The sequence below is a fragment of the Tachyglossus aculeatus genome (assembly GCF_015852505.1).
Source record: "Tachyglossus aculeatus isolate mTacAcu1 chromosome 12 unlocalized genomic scaffold, mTacAcu1.pri SUPER_6_unloc_1, whole genome shotgun sequence".
NCBI classification, from domain to species: Eukaryota; Metazoa; Chordata; class Mammalia; order Monotremata; family Tachyglossidae; genus Tachyglossus; species Tachyglossus aculeatus.
Window position 1 is genome coordinate 617,134 of NW_024044828.1, and position 26,469 is coordinate 643,602.

General features: G+C 51.2%; 1 protein-coding gene and 1 non-coding gene across 3 annotated transcripts in view; one reads left to right on the forward strand and one right to left on the reverse strand.

Annotated features, from left to right (window-relative positions):
• Positions 1-26,469, reverse strand: part of TTBK2 (tau tubulin kinase 2) — a 154,759-nt gene that overhangs the window by 3,695 nt on the left and 124,595 nt on the right. Inside the window, exons 11-14 of one of the 2 annotated variants that reach the window (XM_038741272.1) lie at positions 24,476-24,692; positions 19,398-19,609; positions 10,259-10,817; positions 1,641-2,899 (exon numbers count right to left, since the gene is read on the reverse strand). In XM_038741272.1, the coding sequence (XP_038597200.1) occupies positions 1,641-2,899; positions 10,259-10,817; positions 19,398-19,609; positions 24,476-24,692 (2,247 nt within the window). The remainder of the gene's footprint in view (positions 1-1,640; positions 2,900-10,258; positions 10,818-19,397; positions 19,610-24,475; positions 24,693-26,469) is intronic. The other variant, XM_038741273.1, reaches the window with a different exon arrangement.
• Positions 9,618-9,711, forward strand: TRNAH-GUG. The gene is given in 2 exon segments: positions 9,618-9,658; positions 9,676-9,711. It is a non-coding gene; the product is annotated as a tRNA-His (tRNA).

A 26,469-nucleotide genomic window follows, 5' to 3' on the forward strand; every position in this document is an offset into this window, starting at 1 on the left:
GCTCTTTCCACTAGACCAGTCCATTGCTCAATTAATTCAGCTTAATAAGTGTTCCTGAGGCAACTGGGGATCTCAGCTTTCATCCAGTAAAACCCAGCAAAATTCCAAGTCAAACAGGTATTCCTGGAGGGTTCCATGGTAGCCAGGCAGAAAAAGTTGGTTGCCCTACTTGCCTGTCTTGGTAATTCTGTGGCAAGTAGCCAGAGGCACACAGGACAGTAAGCCGGCCCAGCCCTATGGCCAATAAGGGGTCACGAGTTCTAGTCCCAGCTCTGCCGCTCATCTGCTGTGTGACTTTGGGCGAGTCACTTAACTTCTCTGGGCCTCAGTTACCTCATCTGTAAAGTGGGACCTGAGGCCTATGTGGGACAGGGACTGGCTCCAACCTAACTGTATCTACCCCAGAGCTTAGATCAGTGCTTGGCACGTAATATTAATAATAATAATAATAATAATGGCATTTATTAAGCGCTTACTATGTGCAAAGCATTGTTCTAAGCGCTGGGGAGGTGACAAAGTGGTCAGGTTGTCCCATGGGGGGCTCACAGTCTTAATCCCCATTTTACAGAAGAGGTAACTGAGGCCCAGAGAAGTGAAGTGACTTGCCCAAAGTCACCCAGCTGACAATTGGCGGTGCCAGGATTTGAGCCCCTGACCTCTGACTCCAAAGCCCGGGCTCTTTCCACTGAGCCACGCTGCTTCTTACAATCTTCTACGTAGATTGTATGCCCGGTGTGGGCAGGGACTGTCTCTCTCTATTCCTGGATTGCACTCTCCAAGCGCACAGTTCAGAGCGCTGCACACAGTGAGCGCTCAATAAATAATAACGATGATGGCATTTGTTAAGCGCTTACTCTGTGCTGAGCACCGTTCTAAGCGCTGACAATGGCATTTGTTTAGTGCTTATTATGTGCCAAGCACCGTTCTAAGCACTGGGGTAGTTACAGGGGAATCGGGTTGTCCCGCACGGGGCTCACAGTCTTAATCCGGCAGCACAGGCGAGCGAGAGCGCTGCTACGTTAGACGGCCGCAAAACAAAAAAAGTTTAGCGGGAGAGGGCGGATGATTTTGCAGGCCGCCAATCTCAGGTAGGCCTCCCGCTCCACTCCGCTGCCAGTTTTGGCTGGAAATGGTTCGTTTTAGGGTAGGGGCGGGGGAATGGCTCTCTTTTCCTCATCACCAGGTAACTTCTGCCTAGACACCGATCTGCAGAGAGGGACTCCAGATAGCCTCCTGACGGCGGGATTTTTCCAGCAATCCCCTCAACTGTTGGTGAGGAAAAGCTGGACGCTGTTTACGCAACACTGGGAGGGAGGAGGGCTTGGGAGGAAGGCACCTGGGAAATCAACGTGTTTCTGGGCCACGTGGAGGGCAGAGGTGGGGTCTAAAAATGGAAACACTGCAGGTCGCATCGAAATCGCAACAGGGATCTTCGCGTGGGGGTGAAGGTTCATCTACCAAGAAGCTTTCGGAGCTTTAGATAACCTTTCAAACAACCGGACGGATAGCTTCAACGGGAGAGTGGAAAAGGGATTTCTGAACCGTGTAGATGGCTGACGTGAAAGCAAAATTCATCCTGTACTCTCTCAAGATAGTCCCGTCGGGATCGTACGCGCGTCCCACCCACTGGCTAGTCTTACCTAGCTTCCACTCCGGGCCTAGACGGGGGTTTTCCGGGCGGAGGCCGAGGGAAAAACGGAGTCGAGGCTGAGCCGCTGACCTGATCTGCGCTAGCCCAGGTCACCGGCCTCGGGATCTTGCTCTTTCTGATCTGGGGGCTGATGGGAAGCAGAGAGCTGTCCTCTGCTGACCTGCCTAAGTTAGGGTCAAGAGTCAATCTGGAGAAGGGGGTGAAGACTTCAGCCTCGGAAAACGGAGCCGGAACGGCGATCGACTTCTCCTGTAGCAACCTGTCAGAGGCACTCGAGAGGCCATCGAGGAAAGATCGGAACTGTCTCTTCTCTACCGCCGGCTTTACTGCGTCTGGTTGATAGGCCTTCTTCAGGAGCAGTTTTTCTTTTGCTGAGACGGGAGAGGAGGCCTCGAGGTTTGAGTCGATTTCTTGTGCTAGAACGGGAATCCGGCTGTGCCTAGTCACCAAGGATGCCCTAGCTGTGTCTTTCCGGGAGGGCGGAGAGCTTTCGTTCTCGGAAATGCAGTGAGCGAGTTCTCCGTTTCGGGGGGCAATCTCTCCGCGCTTGCCCTCCTGCCCCGTGGCGACAGAGAGGTCCCCTGGCTGGGCCGGGAAGACTTCGCTTTTACTGACACGCTCATTTTCACGGTGTCCGTTTCTCTGCTCTGCGGCCCCCTCATCCACCAGGCCCTCGGCGCGCTGGTCGACGCCTCTCGAGGGAGAGAGTTCTGAAGTTCCGGCTGCCAGTAGTTTCATCAGCTTGTGATTCGTGTCTTGATTTGGCACCAACCAGAAAGTCCTCGGCTCTGCCTCTCCGGTAGCGGAGGGTTCCTTCTCTATAGCTTCAGAGTCTTCTGAACGAGCAGCAACCTCAATGGAACACTGCCCTTTATTCAGCTTCTCCTCGTCATTCTCCACACCCACAAGACCGCTTCTCTCTCCAGGATCCCCAGGAAGATTCTCCAATTCTCTTGCAAGTAGCGAGTTCTGCCCGGGTAGTTCCCTTGGACCCGAATCTCGGGATTTGCCCCATTCCCTAGTGTGACCGTCCCGGTTGACGTGATCCAACTGAAGTCCCAGATCCGTTCCGCTCCCTCCGCCGCGAATCTCGCCCTTTGGCGTCCCCGAGGAGGACAGGTTCTCTCTGGGAGAGCAGAGCTCCGTGGCGTGAACCCCCGGCGGAAGGTTCTTTTCTGGCAGCCGGCCTGTATGAAAGCTTCCTGAAATGGACTGGGCAGACGCCACAGAAGGTCTGGGAACGGTAACCTGTCGTGGGAGAAGAAAGGACCGATCAGACTGAAATTCTGAGGCTTACCAAGTAGCACAGCGCTGTCTACTTGGCAGGGAGAGGAGAGGGGATGGGATGACAGACATTCAGGTGGGACAGTCAGAGCGGCTTTCATTAACCACATCAGACGCGGCCTCCCTCACTCCCTTCTGACAGCGCTAGGAAACGAGGGACTTTGGGTCAGAGAGGGAAACCGCTAGAACCAAAAACATCCTGGAAATATTTCAACAGTGTAACCTATCATCATCAATCGTATTTATTGAGCGCTTACTGTGTGCAGAGCACTGTACTAAGTGCTTGGGAAGTACAAGTTGGCAACATATAGAGACAGTCCCTACCCAACAGTGGGCTCACAGTCTAAAAGGGGGAGACAGAGAACGAAACCAAACATACTAACAAAATAAAAGAAATAGAATAGATACGTACAAGTAAAATAAATAAATAAGTAGAGTAATAAATATGTACAAACATATATACATATATACAGGTGCTGTGGGGAAGGGAAGGGGGTAAAATGGGTGGGATGGAGAGGGGGACGAGGGGGAGAGGAAGGAAGGGGCTCAGTCTGGGAAGGCCTCCTGGAGGAGGTGAGCTCTCAGTAGGGCCTTGAAAGGAGGAAGAGAGCTAGCTTGGTCGATGTGGGGAGGGAGGGCATTCCAGGCCAGGAGGATGACGTGGGCCGTGGGTCGACGGCGGGACAGGCGAGAACGAGGTACGGTGAGGAGATCAGCGGTAGAGGAGCGGAGGGTGCGGGCTGGGCTGGAGAAGGAGAGAAGGGAGGGGAGGTAGGAGGGGGTGAGGGGATGGGCAGCCTGGAAGCCCAGGGTGAGGAGTTTCTGCCTGATGTGCAGATTGATTAGTAGCCACTGGAGATTTTTGAGGAGGGGAGTAACATGCCCAGAGCATTTCTGGACAAAGATAATCCGGGCAGCAGCATGAAGTATGGATTGAAGTGGGGAGAGACACGACGATGGGAGATCAGAGAGAAGGCTGATGGGATAGGATGAGAGCTTGAATGAGCAGGGTAGCGGTATGGATGGAGAGGAAAGGGCGGAGCTTGGCAATGTTGCGGAGCTGAGACCGGCAGGTTTTGGTGACGGCTTGGATGTGAGGGGTGAATGACAGAGCGGAGTGGAGGATGGCACCAAGGTTGCAGGGGATCCTGGAAATTCATCCGTCTCTAGTCTAGGCACGTAAACACGTGGTCTGATAACTGTATCCTTTTCTCGTCCCCCCTCTAGCTGGCAAGGGTGGCCCGGTACTTCAGCAGGACACTGGGGCTCGGATTTTTAAAAACGCTGGGGAAGGAAAGTGAGCTTCCCTGTACGCGGAAACCTCCCTGTGGGCAGAGACTGCATCTACCTGCTCTGATTTATTGTTCTTTCCTCAGCATTTAGTTCAGTGTTCTGTGCACAGTAAGTGCTCAATAGACAATAATAATAAAGACGGCGTCTATTAAGTGCTTACTATGGGCAAAGCACTGTTCTAAGCGCTGGGGAGGTTACAAGGTGATCAGGTTGGCTCACAGTCTTAATCCCCATTTTACAGGTGAGGTCACCGAGGCCCAGAGAAGTGAAGTGACTTGCTCAAAGTCACACAGCTGACAACTGGCGGAGCCAGGATTTGAACCCATGACCTTTGACTCCAAAGCCCGGGCTCTTTCCCCGAGCCACGTAAATGCCACCGATTGATTGACTGAAGGGGCTGAGGAGAGACAGAAGAGGAAGGGGAGTCTGTGGTCTGGAAGGAGACAAAAAACTGCTTGAAGCGGGGGAGAGTGGGAACGGAGCGAGGCGGAGGAGGAGGAGACATGACAGAAGTAACTCCAGGGGTTGCGGCTTAAGGATCTGGGGGACGCCAGCAATAAGGGCGTGATGTTATCTTTAGATTGGACCTACTGTGGTTGTTCGAAAGCGGGATATTCCAAAACCTTTAACACACTACCTGATCCCCACACCGCTTCCCCCTTCCTTACCCCAAACGACCTTGCCGGTGAGCCCACTGTTGGGTAGGGACCGTCTCTATAGGTTGCCAACTTGTACTTCCCAAGCGCTTAGTGCAGTGCTCTGCACACAGTAAGCGCTCAATAAATACGACTGAATGAGTGAATGAATGAATGATGGTTACTTTGTGGGTAAAATCCCTCCCACCAGGAACGAACTGACCAAACTCTCCCCATCATCCCCTCATCCCCTGCTTCTTCATTTTTCTCCTGCCGCTCAGCTGACTCCCAAGAGAACTCCCGCTCGCTGTATATATCCACTGCTCTTCCTGTCCCTCTGATCCTATCTCATCTAAGAGAAACAGCGTGGCTCAGTGGAAAGAGCCCGGGCTTTGGAGTCACAGGTCATGGGTTCAAATCCCAGCTCCGCCAATCGTCAGCTGTGTGACTTTGGGCAAGTCACTCCATTTCTCTGGGCCTCAGTTACCTCATCTGTAAAATGGGGATGAAGACTGTGAGCCTCACGTGGGACAACCTGATCACTCTGTAACCTCCCCAGCGCTTAGAACAGTGCTTTGCACATAGTAAGGGCTTAATAAATGCCATCACTATTATTATTATTACTATTATTATTATCTCTTAAAATCACTTATTCCTACTCTCCTGCCCCGACTGCGACTGCCACCTTCAACTTCTTTTTCCAATGATCCTTTCCACCCGTCTCCATGTTTTGTTTCGTTGTCTGTCTCCCCCTTCTAGACTGTGAACCCACTGTGGGGTAGGGACCGTCTCTATATGTTGGCGACTTGTGCTTCCCAAGTGCTTAGTACAGTGCTCTGCACACAGTAAGCGCTCAATAGATACAATCGAATCAATGAATGAATGAATCCGTTCCCTTCTGCCTTCAAATATTTACAAGCATTCTCTATTTTAAAAAAAAACAACCTCTCAACCCCGCTCCCCTTCCATTTCCCCACTTCCGTTCCCCTTCCGACTTCTAGCGTAGGTCAGATACAACCGCTGCTTTAATTTCTTCTTTCCCAAAACTCATCTCCACCCTCTGCGGTCTGGCTCTCAACCCCCTCGTTCCGCTCGGACTGCTTTCTTCGGAACAAGTCGAATTAGCTTTAATTCTATTTGTCCTGACGACTTGACACCCGTCCACATGTTTGGTTTTGTCGTCTGTCTCCCCCTTCTAGACTGGGAGCCCGCTGTGGGGTAGGGACCGTCTCTAGATGTTGCCGACTTAGACTTCCCAAGCGCTTAGTCCAGTGCTCTGCATACAGTAAGCGCTCAATAAATACGATTGAATGAATGAACCAGTCCAGTCTACAGAGCTCTGCTCTATCCTGATCCTCTCTGCTGCTTTTAACCCTGTGGGCCACTTCATCCTCCCCAAAACATTATCAAGCCTCAGTTTTGCTGATACGGTACAAGCATATTTATCCTCTTACCTCTTTGTTGTGTCTCCTTTTCTTCTTACCACTTTCATTCATTCATTCAATCGTATTTATTGAGCGCTTACTGTGTGCACAGCACTGTACTAAGCGCTTGGGAAGTACAAGTTGGCAACATATAGAGACGGTCCCTACCCAACAGTGGGCTCACAGTCTAGTCTCCTTTGCAGTGTCATTCAGTGAGGCCTTCTCTATGTCCTATAATCACACTCTTGAGTCCTCTATTCATCTCGCTGTCCACTCATTCTCTAAAGGAGTTCATGCCCTTGCATGATTTCAGTTCTCACCTCTTCGTAGATGGCTCCCAAATAAATATATATCTGTCTCTCTGTCTGTCTTACCCCTCACCTGACCTGCAATCCCACATCTCTTGCTCACTGGACATCTTAATATTAATAATAATAATGGTGGCATTTATTAAGCGCTTACTATATGCAAAGCACTGTTCTAAGTGCTGGGGAGGTTACAAGGTTGTCCCACGTGGGGCTCACGGTCTTAATCCCCATTATACAGATGTGGTAACTGAGGCCCAGAGACGTGAAGTGACTTGCCCAAAGTCACACAGCTGACAATTGGCAGAGCCAGGATTTGAACCCATGACCTCTGACCCCAAAGCCCGGGCTCTTTCCACTGAGCCACGCTGCTTCTTCTTTTGTTGCTCTGTCTTGTTGGCATCTCCAACTCCACATGTCTACAACAAAGCGCCTCATCAAACCCCCTAAACTCATCCCTTCAATCGAGCAGTGTGGTCTAGTGGACGGAGTACAGAGCCGGGAGTTAAAAGGACCTGGGTTCTGATCCCGGCTCCGCCACTCGTCCGCTGTGTGACCTCGGGCAAGTCATTTCTCTGGGCCTCGATTCTCTCATCTGTAAAATGGGGATTAAAACTGTGAGCCCCATGTGACACATGCCTACGTCCAACCTGACTAGCTTGGATCTACCCCGCTTAGTTCAGTGCCTGGAACATAGCAGCCACTTAAAAAAATGGCATTTACTAAGCACTTATTATAAGCGGAGTCGTGTACTGTCCCAACTCAGTTCACACCACTATCCTCTCCGTACCAGATGCCCGTCACCTCAGTGTCACTCTTGACATTACTGTTCAACTCTCACCTTCAATTCAGGCACCAAATCTGCCCCTTCCTCTTCACCCAAATTGCTACCATGGCCAGTAGCCTCTCCGCTAGTCCTCCAGTCTCTTGCCTCTCCTGCTGCAAGGATCACCTTCCCGAAGCATGCTTGGCTCATGTTCCTCCTTTCCTCAACTCCCTCCTCTTACTTCCCGTACCTCTCGTTGACCTATCTGACCTATCTGTTCTCTTCACCAACCTGCTCTGGTCATTAATAATGATGGTATTTGTGCCAAGCACTGTTCTAAGCGCTGGGGACGTTACAAGGCGATCAGGTTGTCCCACGGGGGGCTCCCAGTTTTCATCCCCATTTTACAGATGGGGTAACTGAGGCCCGGAGAAGTGAAGTGACTTGCCCACAGTCACAGAGCTGACAAGTGGCGGAGACGAGATTTGAACCCATGACCTCTGACTCCAAAGCCCAGGTTCTTCCCACTGAGCCACGCGGCTTCTCTGGTCATTCTTCTCAAACGGACCTTCGAGCTGTGCCTCATTCTCAACTCTCCCACCTGCCTCCCTATGTTTGTACCACAGCTCTTCCCAGATTCAAAGCCCTCCTAAAATCCCACCTCCTCCAACCAGCATTTTTCCCAGTTGATTTCCCAGCATCCTGAGCGTTCAGCCCTTAGGACCTTATTTATACCTCCCTTATAAACTCAACTATTTATTTCGACCTCTCTAGTTGGAAATGAGAATAATAATAATAATGATGATGGCATTTGTTAAGCGCTTACTATGTGCCAAGCACTGTTCTAAGCGCTGGGGGAGATACAGGGTGATCAGGTTGTCCCACGGGGGGCTCGCGCTCTTCATCCCCATATTCCAGATGAGGTCACTGAGGCTCAGAGAACTAAAGTGACCTGCCCAAGGTCACACAGCAGACATGTGGCGAAGGCGGGATTAGAACCCATGACCTCTGACTCCCAAGCCCGGGCTCTTTCCACCGAGCGTGGCCTAGCGGATAGAGAATAAGCCCGGGAATCACAAGGACCTGGGGTTGTTTTTCTGTAGTAGTTAAGCCTTCCTTCTTCCTTCAATTGTATTTAGTTAGCGCTTACTGTGTGCAGAGCACTGTACTAAGCGAGTGTGGCTCCGTGGAAAGAGCCCGGGCTTTGGAGTCAGAGGTCATGGGTTCAAATCCTGGCTCCGCCAATCGTCAGCTGGGTGACTTTGGGCAAGTCACTTCACTTCTCTGCGCCTCAGTTACCTCATCTGGAAAATGGGGATTAAAACTGTGAGCCCCCCATAGGACAACCTGATCACTTTGTAACCTCCCCGGCGCTTTGCACATAGTAAGTGCTTAATAAATGCCTTTATTATTATTATTTCCCCACCCTACTCACCTTCACTTCTGCGTTGCCTCTGACCTTGGGAACGAACGCTTTTATCACTCGGCTACTCGTCCCATCCCCTCAATATTTGTGCACCCCTCCTTACACGCTGCTGCTTCTATCTGCGATTTCTTTTAATGTCTGTCTTCCCCACCAACTAGACTGTCAGCTGCTTGAGGGAGGGGAACCTTGCCTTCTATCTCTGTCATTCTGCCAATGTGTAGAGCCGTTCTGTTCCCCGGTAAATGCTCAATAAATACCACTGATTGATTGGTACACCTGCCACTTGGTCCTTTCTCTCTTTGAGCTTTTAGAATAATAATAATAATAATTACGGTATTTGTTTAACTCTTACTATGTTCCACGCACTGTTCTAAGCGCTGGGGGAGATACAAGGTAATCGGGTTGTCCCACGGGGGGGCTCCCAGTCTTCATCCCCATTTTTACAGATGAGGGAACCGAGGCCCAGAGAAGTGAAGCGACTTGCCCAAGGCCACACGGCAGACGAGTGGCAAAGCGGGGATTAGAACCCACGTCCTCTGACTCTCAAGCCCGGGCTCTTTCCATGGAGCCACGCCGTTTCTCTTGAGAACTCTTAGAACTTCTCTTCGGAACTCTTGCTGAGGAATTTCCGGGAACCTGCCATTAAGGTCGCCTTCCCTCTCCTGCCCTGAGAAGCCCCGGCTTGGGAGTCGGAGGACGTGGGTTCTAATCCCGGCTCCGCCCTCATCAGCTGTGTGACTTTGGGCGAGTCGCCTCACTTCCTCTGGGCCTCAGTTCCCTCATCCGTCAAACGGGGATGAAGACTGGCAGCCCCCCGTGGGACAACCGGATCACCTGGTATCGACAGCTCAGCTGGTAGAGCGGAGGACTGTGGATGACTGCGCTATGGGAATCCTTAGGTCGCTGGTTCGATTCCGGCTCGAAGGAGGGAACTAATTTCCCAGCGCTTAGAACAGTGCTTTGCACATAGTAAGCGCTTAACAAATACCATCATTATTATTATTATTATTACCCCTGCGCTTGGATCAGTGCCTGGTGCATAGTAAGCAGCGTGGCTCAGTGGAAAGAGCCCGGGCTTTGGAGTCCGAGGTCATGGGTTCAAATCCCGGCTCCGCCACTTGTCAGCTGGGTGACTTTGGGCAAGTCACTTCTCTGTGCCTCAATTACCTCATCTGTAAAATGGGGATGCAGACTGTGAGCCCCCCTCGTGGGACAACTTGATCACTTTGTAACCTCCCCAGCGCTTAGAACAGTGCTTTGCACATAGTAAGCGCTTAATAAATGCCATTATTATTATTATTATGAAGACCGTGAGCCCCCTGTGGGACAACCTCATCACCTTGTAACCTCCCCGGCGCTTAGACCAGTGCTTTGCACATAGTAAGAGCTTAATGAATCCCATTATTATTATTATTATTATTATAGGAAGCGCTTAACAAATACCATCGTCGTTACTATTACTCTTATTTCTTACCGGGGTAAGAGGGCCTTCGGCTTGAGCATCCACGGGGCTTGTGGGCGTGAGTGCCGGCAACGGCTCCGGAGCCCCAACGGGAAGCGCCGGTCTGTCCGGATACCGTTCTGAAGCGAGCAACACTCCCGGCCCTTCACTCTTGGCAGGTTCGCCCTGGGCCCCGAGGCCCGGCTTCGGCTGCTCCTCTTGGGGAGACTCCTCCAGGGCGTGCAGCACTTCCGGCTCCTCGTCCGAAGGGCTCGCAGTGGTTCGGTGCCCCAAAACCTCACTGGTCCTGTAGTCGTGAAGATCCTGCTCCTTGTCAACCATCACCCAATCCTTGGAATCCACCTCCTGCCGGCAGGAGCTCAGGTTGACGGCTACGAAGCCGTTACTGGCTCCGTCCGCCTGCTCGGGGGACCGGGCCGAACCCCGCTTCGAGGCTTCTGGGAGATACTCGTCGTCGTAATGCCAGACGCGGTCAGTGTGGGTCAGGGCAGGAGCGAAGGGCTTATGAAGAAGAGAAGCCGGGGGAACGGGTTCCTTCCGAAGGCTGGATTCTTTCTGCTTCTTCTCCAAGCTGAAGGAGACAGGGAAGAAAAAAGAAATGACCCCCATTTCCCAAGAACAAATTACAGGACGTAACTTGGAAGATTTTTACACTGCCGGGAGTTTACGAAGCCGGAGATCACGGTACGCGGTTGCACCCAATCTGTGAACCGGGACGACTGCTCTGAGGATTTTCCCGTGTTACCTGGATGAGGCCTGTGTTTCTGGGTTGGCTTTTAATCCTTCACCCGGCTGCACGGGACAAGTTTGCGCCGCTCCGGTCTTCAAGGACCCCAACTACGGACTTCGCCCCATCGGAACCTAAATCCAGTCCCACTGCCCCTCTGCTCCCAACCCCAATCTGTAGGTAGCTTTTTCTCTTCGACCAACCTCCCCTCCCTGGATTGGATTAACCCAACCACGGCCCCACCGTTACTCGATTTCCCGGGAAACCCAACCACGGCCCCACGGTTACTCGATTTCCCGGGGCCGTCCGCAGGATGCGCCATCTCGTTACATTCCACTACGGACGAGGCCAGCGCTCATGGTGGGCAGGGAAGGTGTCTATCTGAATTGCACTGAATTCTTCCAGGCGCTTAGTATGGTGCTCAGCACGCGGTGAAGCACTCAATAAATACCACCGATTGCCCCGCAGGAATCTATCTGTAGGAATATACTGCTTTTGGCTGGTCGGCCAGGAAGGCTGATGGGCAGGAACGGGGAGAAGGGAGGACAGGGAAGCGTTGACAAGGAAAGGGCGCTCTGCACTGCGGTGTGGGTGACTGTGTGGGGGTCAAGGAGCAGAGACCGGAGCTTCGGTTCACGTTCTCCGAAACAACGGAACAATGGGACAGCAGGATGCCCTGGCGCAGGCTTAGATCCACGTTCCCACTCCTCACTCTGCCTTGTGTTTGCATTCAAATATATCGACGAGGGATTGGACCAGGGATCGCTAGTCAGATGTTCACACGTTAACGCATTTCTGTTCATACAATGGGAGGGGGACGTGGGGGGCGGGAGGAGGAGAGAGGACAGAGAGAGAAGCAGCCTCTCTGGGCTCTCTCTATGAGGCCGAGAGCCCAACGCGGTCAAGAATGCCTTCCTCTCCCCCAGCTTCACTGTCTGGGTGAGCCCAGACTAGCAACTTCCTTTTGGTTGGACCCAATTAACACAGAGGAGCAATGGTATTGATTGAGCGCTTACTGGGTACAGAGCACTGTACTGAGCGCTTAGGGGAGTACAATACAGTTGGTAGACATGATCCCTACCCTTGAGGAATTTAACAATCTAGTGGGGGGAAACAGATATTAAAATCAACTGCAGTTGGGGCGGCACAACGGAGTATAAGGATATGTACCTAGGTGCTGTGGGAGTGGGGTATCAGAGTAATAGTAAATAATAATGATGGCATTTGTTAAGCGCTTACTATGTGCAAAGCACTGTTCTAAGCACTGGAGGGGGATACAAGGTGATCGGGTTGGCTCTTCGTGGGGCTCACAATCTTAATCCCCATTTTACAGATGAGGGAACTGAGGCTCAGGGAGGTTAAGTGACTTGCCCGGACATGTGGCAGAGCCGGAATTCGAACCCATGACCTCTGACTCCCGAGCCCGGGCTCTTTCCACTGAGTCACGCTGCTCCCCTAAGAGTACTTAGGGGATACACAGTGCCCGGGTGACGCAGAAGGGCGGGCGAAGAGGGAGAGAAGGAGGTGAGTCAGGGAAGACTTCCGCGAAGACGTATAATTCCAGCAGGGCGCCGAAGATGGGAAGCGGGGTGATCTGCTGAATGAAGGGAGGAGTTCCAAGCAGGAGGGAGGGCGTGAGCATGGTGCTGATGATAAGACGGATAAGATCAAGGCACGGGAAGTAAGTTAGTGTTAGAGGATCAAAGTGTGTAGACTGGATAACGGGGGGAAAGGAAGGAAGAGAGCTCATTTGAGTGCCTTAAAGCCAGTGGTGAAGAGTTTCTGTATGGTTTCTGGGCACAGGAGAGGAGCCATGGCAGGTGAGGGTGTGTTTGAAATGGACGACGTTGGCCTGCTGTCTGGATTTCCATCGGCAGAGCACTGCGGCGCGAACATATGAGCAGAGAAAAAGTACCGTGGACGTGAACTAAGGCTGTGGGTTGGACGTAGGAGATCGAAAGAGGGACAGAACGAAAGGGAGCTGGGTTCCGGGGAAAGGACGGAGTTGACAACGTAGATCTGCGCATCATGAGCGGGAAGGTTGCGCAGGGAGACCGAATGGGGCACGGTGGCTTGGGATCGTCGGAAAGGGTCAAGGGATCGGAGGTCTCTCTGCAGGGGACGGGACGGTTTCGAGGAGAGAAGGCAAGGGTGTGGCCGGAGAGTAGGATTTTGGAATTGGTGAGGTCAGGGACGGGACAGAGGGCAGAAACGAAGGGAGGAATGCCCGCGTCCAAGTCAGTGGGTAGATGGGGGGCGGTGGAGCAAGTTAAGTGACAGGAAGAGGATGGCCGGGAGGTCGTCGGGAACATCCACGGAGACGTCCCGAGGATCAGTGCAGTGACCAACAAGGAGATAGAGAATAGGAGAAATGGGTCAAAACGGCTCGGAAATTATAGGACGGTAAACGACGCGGACTGCAAACAAGAGTGGAAGGAAGCGATGGATGATTCGTGGCTCAGTGGGAAGAGCCCAGGCCTAGGAGTCAGAGATCATGGGACCAAATCAAGGCTCCACCGCTTGTCAGCTGTGTGACTTTGGGCAAGTCACTTCACTTCTCCATGCCTCCGTTACCTCATCTGTAAAATGGGGATTAAGACTGTGAGCCTCACAAGGCACAACCTGATCACCTGGTATCCTCCCCAGCGCTTAGAACAGTGCTTTGCACATAGTAAGCACTTAATAAATGCCATCATCATCATCATCACGGGTTCAAATCCTGGCGCCACCGTTTGTCAGCTGTGTGACTTTGGGCAAGTCACTTCACTTCTCCGTGCCTCTGTTACCTCATCCGTAAAATGGGGATTAAGATTATGAGCCTCACAAGGGACAGCCTGATCACCTTGTATCCTCCCCAGCACTTAGAACAGTGCTTGGCACACAGTAAACGCTTAACAAATACCAAAATTATTCAGCACTTAGAACAGTGCTTTGCACATAGTAAGCACTTAACAAATACCAAAATTATTCAGCGCTTAGAACAGTGCTCTGCACATAGTAAGCGCTTAACAAATACCAAAATTATTTGGCGCTTAGAAGTGCTTGGCACATAGTAAGCGCTTAACAAATACCAAAATTATTCAGCGCTTACAAGAGTGCTTTGCACATGGGAAGCGCTTAACAAATGCCATCATTATAGAAAGAGAGGGAATGATGGGGAGAGACCATCCAAAAGCAGCAGGAAGGGAAAAGAATCAATCAAGATTCTCACTTTCCCAGTGATTCTTGAGGAGTAGGATCTGCCGCTAACCTCCTCACTGTGCCTCGTTTTCGCCTGTCCCGCCGTCGAGCCCCAGCCCACATCCTCCCCCTGGCCCGGAATGCCCTCCCTCCACACAATCGCCAAGCTAGCTCTCTTCCTCCCTTCAAAGCCCTACGGAGAGCTCACCTCCTCCAGGAGGTCTTCCCAGACCAAGCCTCCTTTTTCCTCTCCTCCTCCCCATCCCCCCGACCCTATCTCCTCCAGGAGGTCTTCCCAGACCAAGCCTCCTTTTTCCTCTCCTCCTCCCCATCCCCCCGACCCTATCTCCTTCCCCTCCACCACAGCACCTGTATATATGTTTGTACAGATCTATGACTCTATTTTACTTGTCCATATTGACTATTCTGTTTATTTTGTGAATGCTGTGCATCTAGCTTTAATTCTATTTGTTCTGACGACTTGACACCTGTCCACATGTTTTGTCTTGTCGTCCGTCTCTCCCTTCTAGACCGTGAGCCCGTCGTCAGGTAGGGACCGTCTCTATAGGTTGCCGATTTGTACTTCCCAAGCGCTTAGTACAGTGCTCTGCACACAGTAAGCGATTGGGTGAATGAATGAATACGGAGCCCCCTTGGGGGAGAGAAACGGGGAGAGCCAGGGCTCAGTGACGGCAACAAGTCGGGGATGAAGGGGAATTTGCCCGTCGTGGAGTAGAGGTTCCACAGGCCTTATCAGGCTAGAGATGTTGGGCGGGGGACGGGAGAAGGAAAGACGTGAGGTGGGGAGAGGTTGAATGGGCGAGAGCCGAAAAGGTGCCACGCTGAGAGGAGGAGGCTTGAAAGTCTGGTGGGAAAGGAGGACAGGGGATTAGAGGGAAAGGCCTTACCACCTCTTCACAGAGAGTCCTCACCGCTGGCAAAGTAGCCTGGTCTCCTTCCGGGCTAGGGAGGGAAGTCCCATCCCTTCTAAGGGGTTCTGAGATCCTGCCCCGGGGATTCCCCAATTGTTCCAGAGTTCCGTTAGCCCTCTAGGGTCCCTTTTCTCCAGCCTGCACCAATCGCCCATGCTGAACAAGGCCGCCCACCCCGACCCCAATTTTAATGAGCAGCATCTCCCTGTTGGCCATCTAGCCCAAGGAAGGCAGGGAAGGGGTGGGAACAAGCCTGGGTTCGCCCCCCAGGCGTGGCTCAATGGAAAGAGCCCGGGCTTGGGAGTCGGAAGTCATGGGTTCTAATCCCGGCTCCGCCAACTGTCCGCTGTGTGACTTTGGGCAAGTCTCTTCACTTCTCTGGGCCTCAGTTACCTCATCTGTAAAATGGGGGTGTGAGCCCCACGTGGGACAATCAGATCACCTTGTGGCCTCCCCAGCGCTTAGAATAGTGCTTTGCACAGAGTAAGCGCTTAACAAATGCTGTCACTATTATTACGTCTCGGTGGGCGGGACTCCTGTCAGTGGAAAGAGACCGGGCTTCGGAGTCAGAGGTCACGGGTTCAAAGCCCGATTCCGCCAACTGTCCGCTGTGTGACTTTGGGCAAGTCACTTCACTTCTCTGGGCCTCAGTTCCCTCATCTGGAAAATGGGGATGAAGACTGGGAGCCCCCCGGGGGACAACCTGATCACTCTGTAACCTCCCCAGCACTTAGAACAGGGCTTTACACACAGTAAGCGCTTAATAAATGCCACCATTATTATTATTAGGCTGGGGCGAGGCTGTGGGGGCACTAGATCTGAGGCTGAGCCTTCTGCCCTGGGTCAAATCTATCAATTAATTCATCGATTAGTGGTATCTACTGAGCGCTTAGTTTGGGACAGCACCGCTCTAAGCGCTTGGGGGAGCACGAGAGAGGAGAATTAGCAGACACATTCCCTGCCTACGAGCTTAGAGTCCATCCTGTCAGTTCTCTTCACCTCCACGGTCATCTTTACTATTCTACTTATTTTTTTAATGATGTGTATCTAGCTTTATTTCTATTTATTCTGATGACTTGATACCTGTCCACATGTTCTGTTTTGCTGTCCGTCTCCCCCTTCTAGACTGTGAGCCCGTTGTTGGGGAGGGACCCTCTCTATATGTAGCCAACTTGTACTTCCCAAGCACTTAGTACAGTGCTCTGCACACAGTAAGCGCTCAATAAATACGACTGAATGAAAGAATGAATTTATCTTGTCCCCGGGCCCCCAAAGTGGGCACGGTGGTTGGAGGAGCCGGCCTGTGGGCTGGTTTCCTGGGAGCCAGTCCACGTCTCCTGCCAAGGGCTCTAAAATCCATCTAAAATCCATAGTCCTGGTGCTTCTTCTGACCCGCTGTCCCCTCCGCAAGCCCCCGGTCCAGAGAGGGAGGGAGGAGGGAGGGACAGGGTGGCAACCCACCATGATGTCACTGGCACTCAAACCCACAGCAGTGGCAGTAGCCACCCGCTCCTGCCCTGGCCCGCCCCTGGGAGTAATGATAAGCCTGGCCCTTACCAAGCTCTTACTCTTCCCAGGCACTGCAGTAATAATAATAATAGCATTTATTAAGCACTTACTATGTGCCCAGCACTGTTTTAAGCGCTGGGGAGGTTATTCATTCATTCATTCATTCAGTTGCATTTATTGAGCACTTACTGTGTGCAGAGCACTGTACTAAGGACTTGGGAAGTACAAGTTGGCAACATATAACCTTATAACCATATAATACTTATAACCAAATAAGTATTTATTTTACTTCTACATATTTATTTTATTTTGTTAATATGTTTTGTTTTGTTCTCTGTCTCCCACTTCTAGACTGTGAGCCCGCTGTTGGGTAGGGACCGTCTCTAGATGTTGCCAACTTGGACTTCCCAAGTCCTTAGTACAGTGCTCTGCACACAGTAAGTGCTCAATAAATGCGACTGAATGAATGAATGAATGAATAAGGTGAACAGGTTGTCCCATGTTGGGCTCACAGTCTTCATCCCCATTTTCCAGATGAGGTAACCGAGGCCCAGAGAAGTGAAGTGACTTGCCCAAAGTCACCCAGCTGACAAGTGGCGGGGCCGGGATTCGAACCCATGACCTCTGACTCCAAAGCCCGGGCTCTTTCCACTGAGCCCTGCTACGGTATTTGTTAAGCACTCACTATGTTCCAGGCACTATACTAAGTGCTGGGATACATACAAGTAAGCGCTGGAGCGGATGAAAAACCAGCAGATTGGATACAGTCCCTGTCCTCCACAGGGTTCACAGGATACGGGGAGGGAGAACAGGTTATTTTCGCCTCGGTTTTTCAGCTAATAATGATGATGGCATTTATTAGGCGCTTACTATGTGCCAAGCACTGTTCTAAGCGCTGGGGAGGTTACAAGGTGATCAGGTGGTCCCACGGGGGGCTCACAGTCTTCACCTCCATTTGACAGATGTGGGAACTGAGGCGTAGAGAAGTGACTTGCCCAAAGCCCCACAGCTGACAGGCGGCAGAGCCGGGATTGGAACCCGTGACCTCTGACTCCAAACCCTGGGCTCTTTCCACTGAGCTCCGCTGCTTCACATGAGGAAACTGAGGCCCAGAGCAGCTAGATGACTTGCCCAAGGTCTCGCACAGCAGGCAAGGTGGTAGAGCTAGGTTTAGAACCCAGGTCTCCGGTCTTCCAGCTCCCTGCCTCCGCTCCCCTGACCGCGGGAGGTAGGGCTTCCTACGGGAACCAGGGCTGGCAAACTGAATTTCATTCATGCATTCTGTCCTATTTACTGAGCGCTTACTGTGTGCAGAGCACTGTACGAAGTGCTTGGGAAGTACAAATACAGAGACGGTCCCTACCCAACATAGAGAAGCAGCGTGGCTCAGTGGAAAGAGTCCGGGCTTTGGAGTCAGAGGTCATGGGTTCAAATCCCGGCTCTTCCAACTGTCATCTGGGTGACTTTGGGCAAGCCACTTCGCTTCTCTGCGCCTCAGTTCCCTCATCTGGAAAATGGGGGTGAAGACTGGGAGCCCCCTGTGGGACAACCTGATCACCTTGTAACCTCCCTAGCGCTTAGAACAGTGCTTTGCACATAGTAAGCGCTTAACACTTACTTCTAGTGCTTTCCAGACTGTGAGCCCGCTGTTGGGTAAGGGCCGTCTCTATATGTTGCCAACTTGGACTTCCCAAGCGCTTAGTCCAGTGCCCTGCACACAGGAAGCGCTCAATAAATAGGATCGAATGAACAAATACCACCATTATTATTACTGTTATTATGGATTATGTTATTATGGATACAATCACAGCAAAGGAGGAGCTGCAATCCAGAACCCGGCAGGGGTGGTCTCTAGTAGATAGGCGTTTAGCCCAGCCTCCCTCTTTAGTTTAGGGCCCTGAGGAAAGAAGTCAGGCCTGGGAGTTAGAGCACCGGGTTCTAATCCTTACTCTGCCGCTCGCCTGCCATGTGAGACCTCGGGTGAGTAACTTCTTTCTGCCCCAGTTACCTCATCTGTAAAATGGGGGGGAAATGCTTATTCTCTCTCCTATTTCGACCGTGAGCCTCCTGTGGGACACGGACTACGTCTCATCTGATTATCTTGTATTTACCCCGGCCCTTAGCACAGTGCTTGGCACATAGTAGACACTTAACGTACCACAAGTAGTATTACTATTATCCCACCAAGCTACGAGAAGCAGTGTGGCTCAGCGGAAAGAGCCTGGGCTTTGGAGTCAGAGGTCATGGGTTCAAATCCCGACTCCACCACTTGTCAGCTGTGTGACTTGGGGCAAGTCACTTCACTTCTCTGGGCCTCAGTTATCTGTAAAATGGGGATGAAGACTGTGAGCCCCCCATGGGACAACGTGATCACCTTGTAACCTCCCCAGTGCTTAGAACAGTGCTTTGCACATAGCAAGCGCTTAACAAATGCCATCATTATTATTATGGGTTCTAATCCGGGCTCCGCCAATTGTCTGCTGTGTGACCTTGGGAAAGTCACTTTACTGCTCTGGGCCTCAGTGACCTCATCTAGAAAATGGGGATGAAGACTGGGAGCCCCATGTGGGACAACCTGATCACCTTGTATCCTCCCCAGCGCTTAGAACAGTGCTTGGCACACAGTAAGCGCATAACAGATGCCATGATTATTATTATTATTGTTGTTGTATTGTACTCTCCCAAGTGCTTAGCCACAGTAAGCGCTCAATCCCTTAGGATCCCGAACTACTTCTTGGCCACAAACGGGCAAGAAAACCAGGTGCCGATTTAAAACCCCAAGAGTGGAGCAGTTGATTCGTACCAGGTCTCCAGAAATTTATCAGCGTCTGGCTTTGACTCCAACGTCAGATGCTTCTCCAGCTCGAAGCTGTGGATTGAACGTAGCTTGCGCACAAGCGGAATGTCTCTTTCCGGCTGTGCCGTTTCTGAGCGGACATGGATCGGAGAGCCGAGGTTTGGTGCATTCGGGATTCCGTTCGCTGGACTGTGGCTATTCTCCTCTTCGGTTGCGGCCTATATCGGACGGTAAAATAAAACGCCGCCCGCACAAAAAAAAAACACAACACACGGTACGTTATGGTTCAACCCCAGTGCTCAGACCCTATTATCTGCAGTAAAGAGCGCTCGAGGATTTTATCGGAAGGCACCGAATCGCTTCATGGTGTGCTTATAATAATAATAATAACGATGGCATTTATTAAGAGCTTACCATGTGCCAAGCACTGTTCTAAGCGCTAGGGAGGTTACAAGCTGATCAGGTTGTCCCACAGGGGGATCAGAGTCTTAGGAGAAGCAGCGTGGCTCAGTGGAAAGAGGCCGGGCTTTGCAGTCAGGGGTCATGGGCTCGAATCCCGGCTCCGCCAATTGTCATCTGGGTGACTTTGGGCAAGTCACTTAACTTCTCTGTGCCTCAGCTCCCTCATCTGGAAAATGGGGACTAAGACTGTAAACCCCCTGTGGGACAACCTGATCTCCTTGTAATCTCCCCAGTGCTTAGAATAGTGCTTTGCACATAGTAAGCACTTAATAAATGCCATTATTATGATTATTATTATTAACAATCCCCATTTTTACTGATGAGGTAACTGAGGCCCAGAGAAGTGAAGTGACTTGCCCAAAGTCACCCAGCTGACAATTGGTGGGGCCGGAATTCGAACCCATGACCTCTGACTTCAAAGCCCGGGATCTTTCCACTGAGTCACGTTGCTTATTCACCAAAGGTTTCCTAAATTTCCATAAATTCACACATGCTATGAAAAGCAGCATGACTCAGTGGAAAGAGCCCAGGCATGGGAGTCAGAGGTCCTGGGTTCAAATCCCAGCTCCGCCGATTGTCAGCTGTGTGACTTCCAGCAAGTCACTTCACTTCTCTGGGCCTCAGTTCCCTCATCTGGAAAATGAGGATTAAGACTGTGAGCCCCCCGCGGGACACCCTGATCTCCTTGTAACCTCCCCAGCGCTTAGAACAGTGCTTTGCACATAGTAAGCACTTAATAAATGCCATCATCATTATTATTATTATTAAAGAACAGTCGAAAACAACTTTACAGACTGCGGCGTGATTCTGCTACGTCTCAGAAGCGTCTTAATCCGTCAGCAGTAGTAGCCTGCCACAAGGAGCCAAAAAAGTCTGAGGTTCCCCAAATCTTTTTAAAAAGGGTCACTCTCTCTTCATTGTTTTGGATAGCAAAGGGCACTAGAGTCCGCGAGGGGTTCAGGAGTAAATCTTAGAACGTGCAAGTCTTCCCTTGACCATCGTATCTAACGTGGCGAATGTCCTAAAGTCAAAAATCCAGGGATTTTTGGATTCAGACAGAAGTCAGAAAAGCCAACAGAGGCCAAACTTTCCCATCAGTTGGGGCGTTCTTCAGCGTCTGGACTACGAACGAGATAGCAGCGCGGCTCAGTGGAAAGAGCCCGGGCTTGGGAGTCGGAGGTCACGGGTTCTAATCCCGACTCCGCCGCTTGTCAGCGGTGTGACTTTGGGCAAGTCACTTCACTTCTCTGGGCCTCAGTTCCCTCATCTGGAAAATGGGGATTAAGACTGGGAGCCCCACGTGGGACAACCTGATTACCTTCTATCTCAGTGCTTAGAACAGTGCTTTGCACATAGTAAGTGCTTAATAAATGCCATCATTATTATCACTGTTTAAGCACTTACTATGGGTCAAACAGTGTTCTAAGCACTGAAGTGGATACAAGATAATCACAGTGCTTAACAAATACCATTATTATTATTGTTATTAGTATATTTCAGTGAATAAATTAAATCCCTAAACCCCAAGACATCATTTCAGGATTATGTGCGAAGGGTACAAGGTAGAGGTTTGATAACCTATGACTCAAGTGCTTAGTCCAGTGCTCTGCACACAGCAGGCGCTCAATAAATACAATTGAATACAACCGACGATGGCTCCTGGACGACCCTTGTTTTTTGGATTCCACCAGTTAGAGAAGCAGTGTGGCTCACTGGAAAGAGCCCGGGCTTTTGAGTCAGAGGTCATGGGTTCGAATCCCAGCTCTGCCACATGTCTGCTGTGTGACCTTGGGGCAAGTCACTTAACTTCTCTGAGCCTCAGTGACCTCATCTGGAAAATGGGGATGAAGACTGTGAACCCCATGTGGGACAACCTGATCGCCTTGTATCCCCCCCAGCGCTTAGAACAGTGCTTTGCACATAGTAAGCGCTTAACAAATGCCATCATCATCGTTATTATTACTATTATTAAAACATTCCCCCAAGCATACTTGCATGTTGAGTGTTCTCCGCCATCTGACTGGTAGGAAAATCTACACCTTGTAACCTCCCCAGCGCTTAGAACAGTGCTTTGCACCTAGTAAACGCTTAATAAATGCCATCCTTATTATTATTATTATTATTACTGAGCCCCCTGTACAGTGCAGCAGCTTGGAAGGGAGGGCTTTTGGGAAGCCTTGGCGCTCTTTCTGTAGCAAAAGCAGAAACTCAGGGAAAAGGGATACCAAGCACAACGCTTCCCAGATTTCCCAGATCTCACGACTACCAGTCTGTAGCCCGTTCCGTGGGAAAGCACAAACCGTTGCAAAGCTGGGGAGGGAGAATAGTTTGGAAACACCAGAGAGGTGCCGCTAGCTTTAGACTGAAACTCAGCTCCGTTCCCAGCCCGGCGGGGATGGGGCGAGAGAGAGAGGAGCGGGTCTGGAGCCTGTTACGGAGGACCGGAAAAGTGAATCGAACCTTTAACCTTTCAGGTACCCTTTGCAGGTAATCCTGAAATGACGTCTTGGGATTTAGGGAATCTGGGAACTGAGGCGACGCCGCTTGAAAGCCCCAAATGTGAACCCCACACCCAGCCCCCTCTTCGCTAGCAATGTCCAAACGGAGAAAGGGTAGGTCGTTTGGATAAGCCAGCTCGAACCCAGCTAATCTTTGAGGAATTCACTACATAGGAGGATGGCTCTCCACATAATCCGATTGGCTTCCTAGTCCACTACACAGGAAGGTCACTACGGGAAGGAATAATAATGCTAATAACGACGGCATTTATTAAGCGCTTGTTATGCGCGAAGCACTGTTCTAAGCACTGGAAGCGTGTCTACCAGCTCTGTGGCACTGTGCTCTCCCAAGCGCTTAGGACAGTGCTCAGCACTCAAAAAACACCAACGGTTGACCAATGGAAACTTTGCGAAGAGCGGCAACTCCGTTTGGGCCTCGGCGGGAGCTCTGGGTCTCCCATCAAAGGACGGCGTTGTGGAGCTTGCACCCCAGGAAGAGTGAGAGTGCGAAATGAAAGCAGGGGATGCGGAGGAAATGTTTGGAGAGAAGCAGCGAGGCTCAGTGGCAACAGCCCGGGCTTTGGAGGTCATGGGTTCAAATCCCGGCTCCACCAATTGTCAGGTGGGTGACTTTGGGCAAGTCACTTCACTTCTCTGGGCCTCAGTTCCCTCACCTGGAAAATGTGGATTAAGACTGTGAGCCCCCCGTGGGACAACCTGATTCATTCAATTGTATTTATTGAGTGCTTACTGTGTGCAGAGCACTGATCACCGTGTATCCTCCCCAGCGCTTAGAACAGTGCTTTGCACATAATAAGTGCTGAACAAATGCCATCATCATCATTATTATTATTATTTTGAGGGCACAGTGACTAGCCGAGCTCGCTGCTAGGAAGAAAAGAGTGGCTTTTTTTTATGTCCAAGTTGTGAAGGGGACAAAACTTGTGTTTTACAAAACAAAGCAAAAGAGAGCAAAGGAAAGTAAATGAGAAAACATCGCCAGGCGCTACCAACATTAAACACAAAACAATGTGACTAGGAGCACGGGTCTCCCACAGGCTTTCTCAGCCACGTACACCCTTGTAAACAAATTTTGCCATCAGTGGCATTCATCCGAATGAAGGGTAATTGCATACACTTGTTCAGAAGCAGCAGCAGGCTGGCATTCGGCCTCCAACCCACTGGGCCACTGAGCTGGGCTCTTTTTTCACCACAAACAAATCCACCGGGCAACTGTCACTTTCCCATTACTCTTTCCAGGGCCCCTGCAATTCAGTTCAATCCACACTGAGCGCTGACTGTGTGCAAAGCACTGTCATAAGCCCTTGGGGAAGTACAACAACAGACAGACACATTCCCTGCCCGTAACGAGCTCACGGTCTAGATATCCAGTCTGCACTCGATGAACCCTGTGCCCGCTGGGCCCTGGGGGATTTCAACTCCTCCGGCGTGGCCCTCCAACCTTTCCATCTAAGGGCTGAGCAAAATCCACGAGGAACCCGCCACCTTCCTATCGCAACTCTTGCGACTGCCCCCGTCCCACTGTGGCGGCCAGAACCAACGCTCACCGCCACGCCGCCTCCCTGGGATCACAAACCGGCTCTCTTTCACCTCCCCATCCCGATCTTCCTCTGCACCGCCTCAGTGGGAAAGAGACGAGCGGTAGGAAAACCTCGGGAAAGCTCCGGCAGCTGCTTCTGTAGCAGTCTCTGTGGCTGCGGTTCTGACTGTGGACTCCAAAACCACTAAAACCACTTTTAGACTGTGAGCCCACTGTTGGGTAGGGACTGTCTCTATATGTTGCCAACTTGTACTTCCCAAGCGCTTAGTACAGTGCTCTGCACAAAGTAAGCGCTCAATAAATACGATTGATTGATTAAAAGCCTGAAATTCTGCTCCTCTAGCGATAGCCCTAGAGATCTTTGGTTTGTTTCCGCGTCCGCTGTCTTGGTGTTTCCTTTCCTCTCTCCTTATGCCTCTGTTATCGGTCGCTTTTCCCCCACTTCAAACTTTAGTTTGTGAGCTTTCTTAGGGCCAAGGAACACGTCTAATTCCAACTTGCATATTTTTTTCCGGCACCAAGAACGGGCTTAATAAATACCGTTACGACTAAGAGACACCCACCTTGCAGATTCCTAGCTTTATCTTGTTCCTGTTGGCGTCCATCTCCTCCCACACATCTTTTTCCTGGGGGCGAGGTGGCACGGACGATCCAGGCGGTCTTTCAGGTGACACTCCAACGGGGATCCCATTTTCCCCATCGCTAAGTTGCTCGTCTGGAAATACTTCGTCTGTGTTTTCCCTCAGCAGGTCTCCTGGGATAGGAGTGGCATTGGCGATTCTGCAAAAGAAAAAAAAATCACTTTTAAAGTCAGGAGCGTTTATTATAGTCTCCAGATCGATCAACAGTAAGAGTTCTTACTGAGTGCAGAGTACTGTACTAAGCATTCGAGAGAGAGTACAGTTACGTGACCCCCCAATCTCTCCTTCTCCAGCCCAGCCTGCACCCTCCGCTCTTCTGCCGCTAACCTCCTCACTGTACCTCGTTCTCGCCCATCCCGCCGTGGACCCCCGGCCCACGTCCTCCCCCTGGCCCGGAATGCCCTCCCTCGGCACATCCACCAAGCTAGCTCTCTTCCTCCCTTCAAAGTCCTACTGAGAGCTCACCTCTTCCAGGAGGCCTTCCCAGATTGAGCCCCCTTTTTCCTCTCCTCCTCCCCATCCCTCCCGCCTAACTTCCATCCCCTCCCCACAGCACCTGTATATATATCTGTACAGATTTATTATTCTATTTATTTTACTTTGTAAGTATTTACTATTTATTTTGTTAATGATGTGCATATAGCTTTAATTTTATTTGTTCTGACGACTTTGACACCTGTTTCCATGTTTTATTTTGTTGCCTGTCTCCCCCTTCTACGCTGGGAGCCCGTTGTCGGGTAGCGACCGTCTCTATATGTTGCCGACCTGTACTTCCCAAGCGCTTAGAGTCTGTAGCGACCGTCTCTATATGTTGCTGACCTGTACTTCCCAAGCGCTTAGTCCAGTAGTCTGCACACAGTAAGCGCTCAATAAATACGATCGAACGAATGAATGAAAAGTACAACAGAGTTACCACGTTCTTGCTCTCTAGGGGCTTTACAATCTAAAAACATTAAAATAAATTCCAGGGAGGAGAAATAATAATAATAATAATAATGGCATTTATTAAGTGCTTACTATGTGCAAAGCCCTGTTCTAAGTGCTGGGGAGGTTACAAGATGATCAGGTTGTCCCACAGGGGGCTCACAGTCTCCATCCCTCTCTGCTACTCTCCCATCCTTCCCAGCAGTCTCCTCAGAGGAGCTCTCCTCCCTCCTCTCAAGTGCTACTCCGGCCACCTGTGCTTCAGACCCCATTCCCTCTCATCTCATGAAATCTCTCGCTCCGTCCCTTCTCCCCTCCTTAACTTCCATCTTCAACCGCTCACTCTCCACTGGTTCCTTCCCCTCTGCCTTCAAACATGCCCATGTCTCTCCCATCCTAAAAAAACCCTCTCTTGACCTCACCTCACCTTCTAGTTATCGCCCCATCTTCCTCCTACCGTTCCTTTCCAAACTCCTTGAACGAGTAGTCTACACCCGCTGCCTCGAATTCCTCAACACCAACTCTCTCCTCGACCCCCGCCAGTCTGGCTTCCGTCCCCTACATTCCACGGAAACTGCCCTCTCAAAGGTCACCAATGACCTCCTGCTTGCCAAATCCAACGGCTCCTACTCTATACTAATCCTCCTCGACCTCTCAGCTGCCTTCGACACTGTGGACCACCCCCTTCTCCTCAACACGCTATGCAACCTTGGCTTCACAGACTCCGTCCTCTCCTGGTTCTCCTCATCTCTCCGGTCGTTCATTCTCAGTCTCTTTTGCAGGCTCCTCCTCCCCCTCCCATCCCCTTACTGTGGGGGTTCCCCAAGGTTCAGTGCTTGGTCCCCTTCTGTTCTCGATCTACACGCCCTCCCTTGGTGACCTCATTCGCTCCCACGGCTTCAACTATCATCTCTACGCTGATGACACCCAGATCTCCATCTCTGCCCCTGCTCTCTCCTCCTCCCTCCAGGCTCGCATCTCCTCCTGCCTTC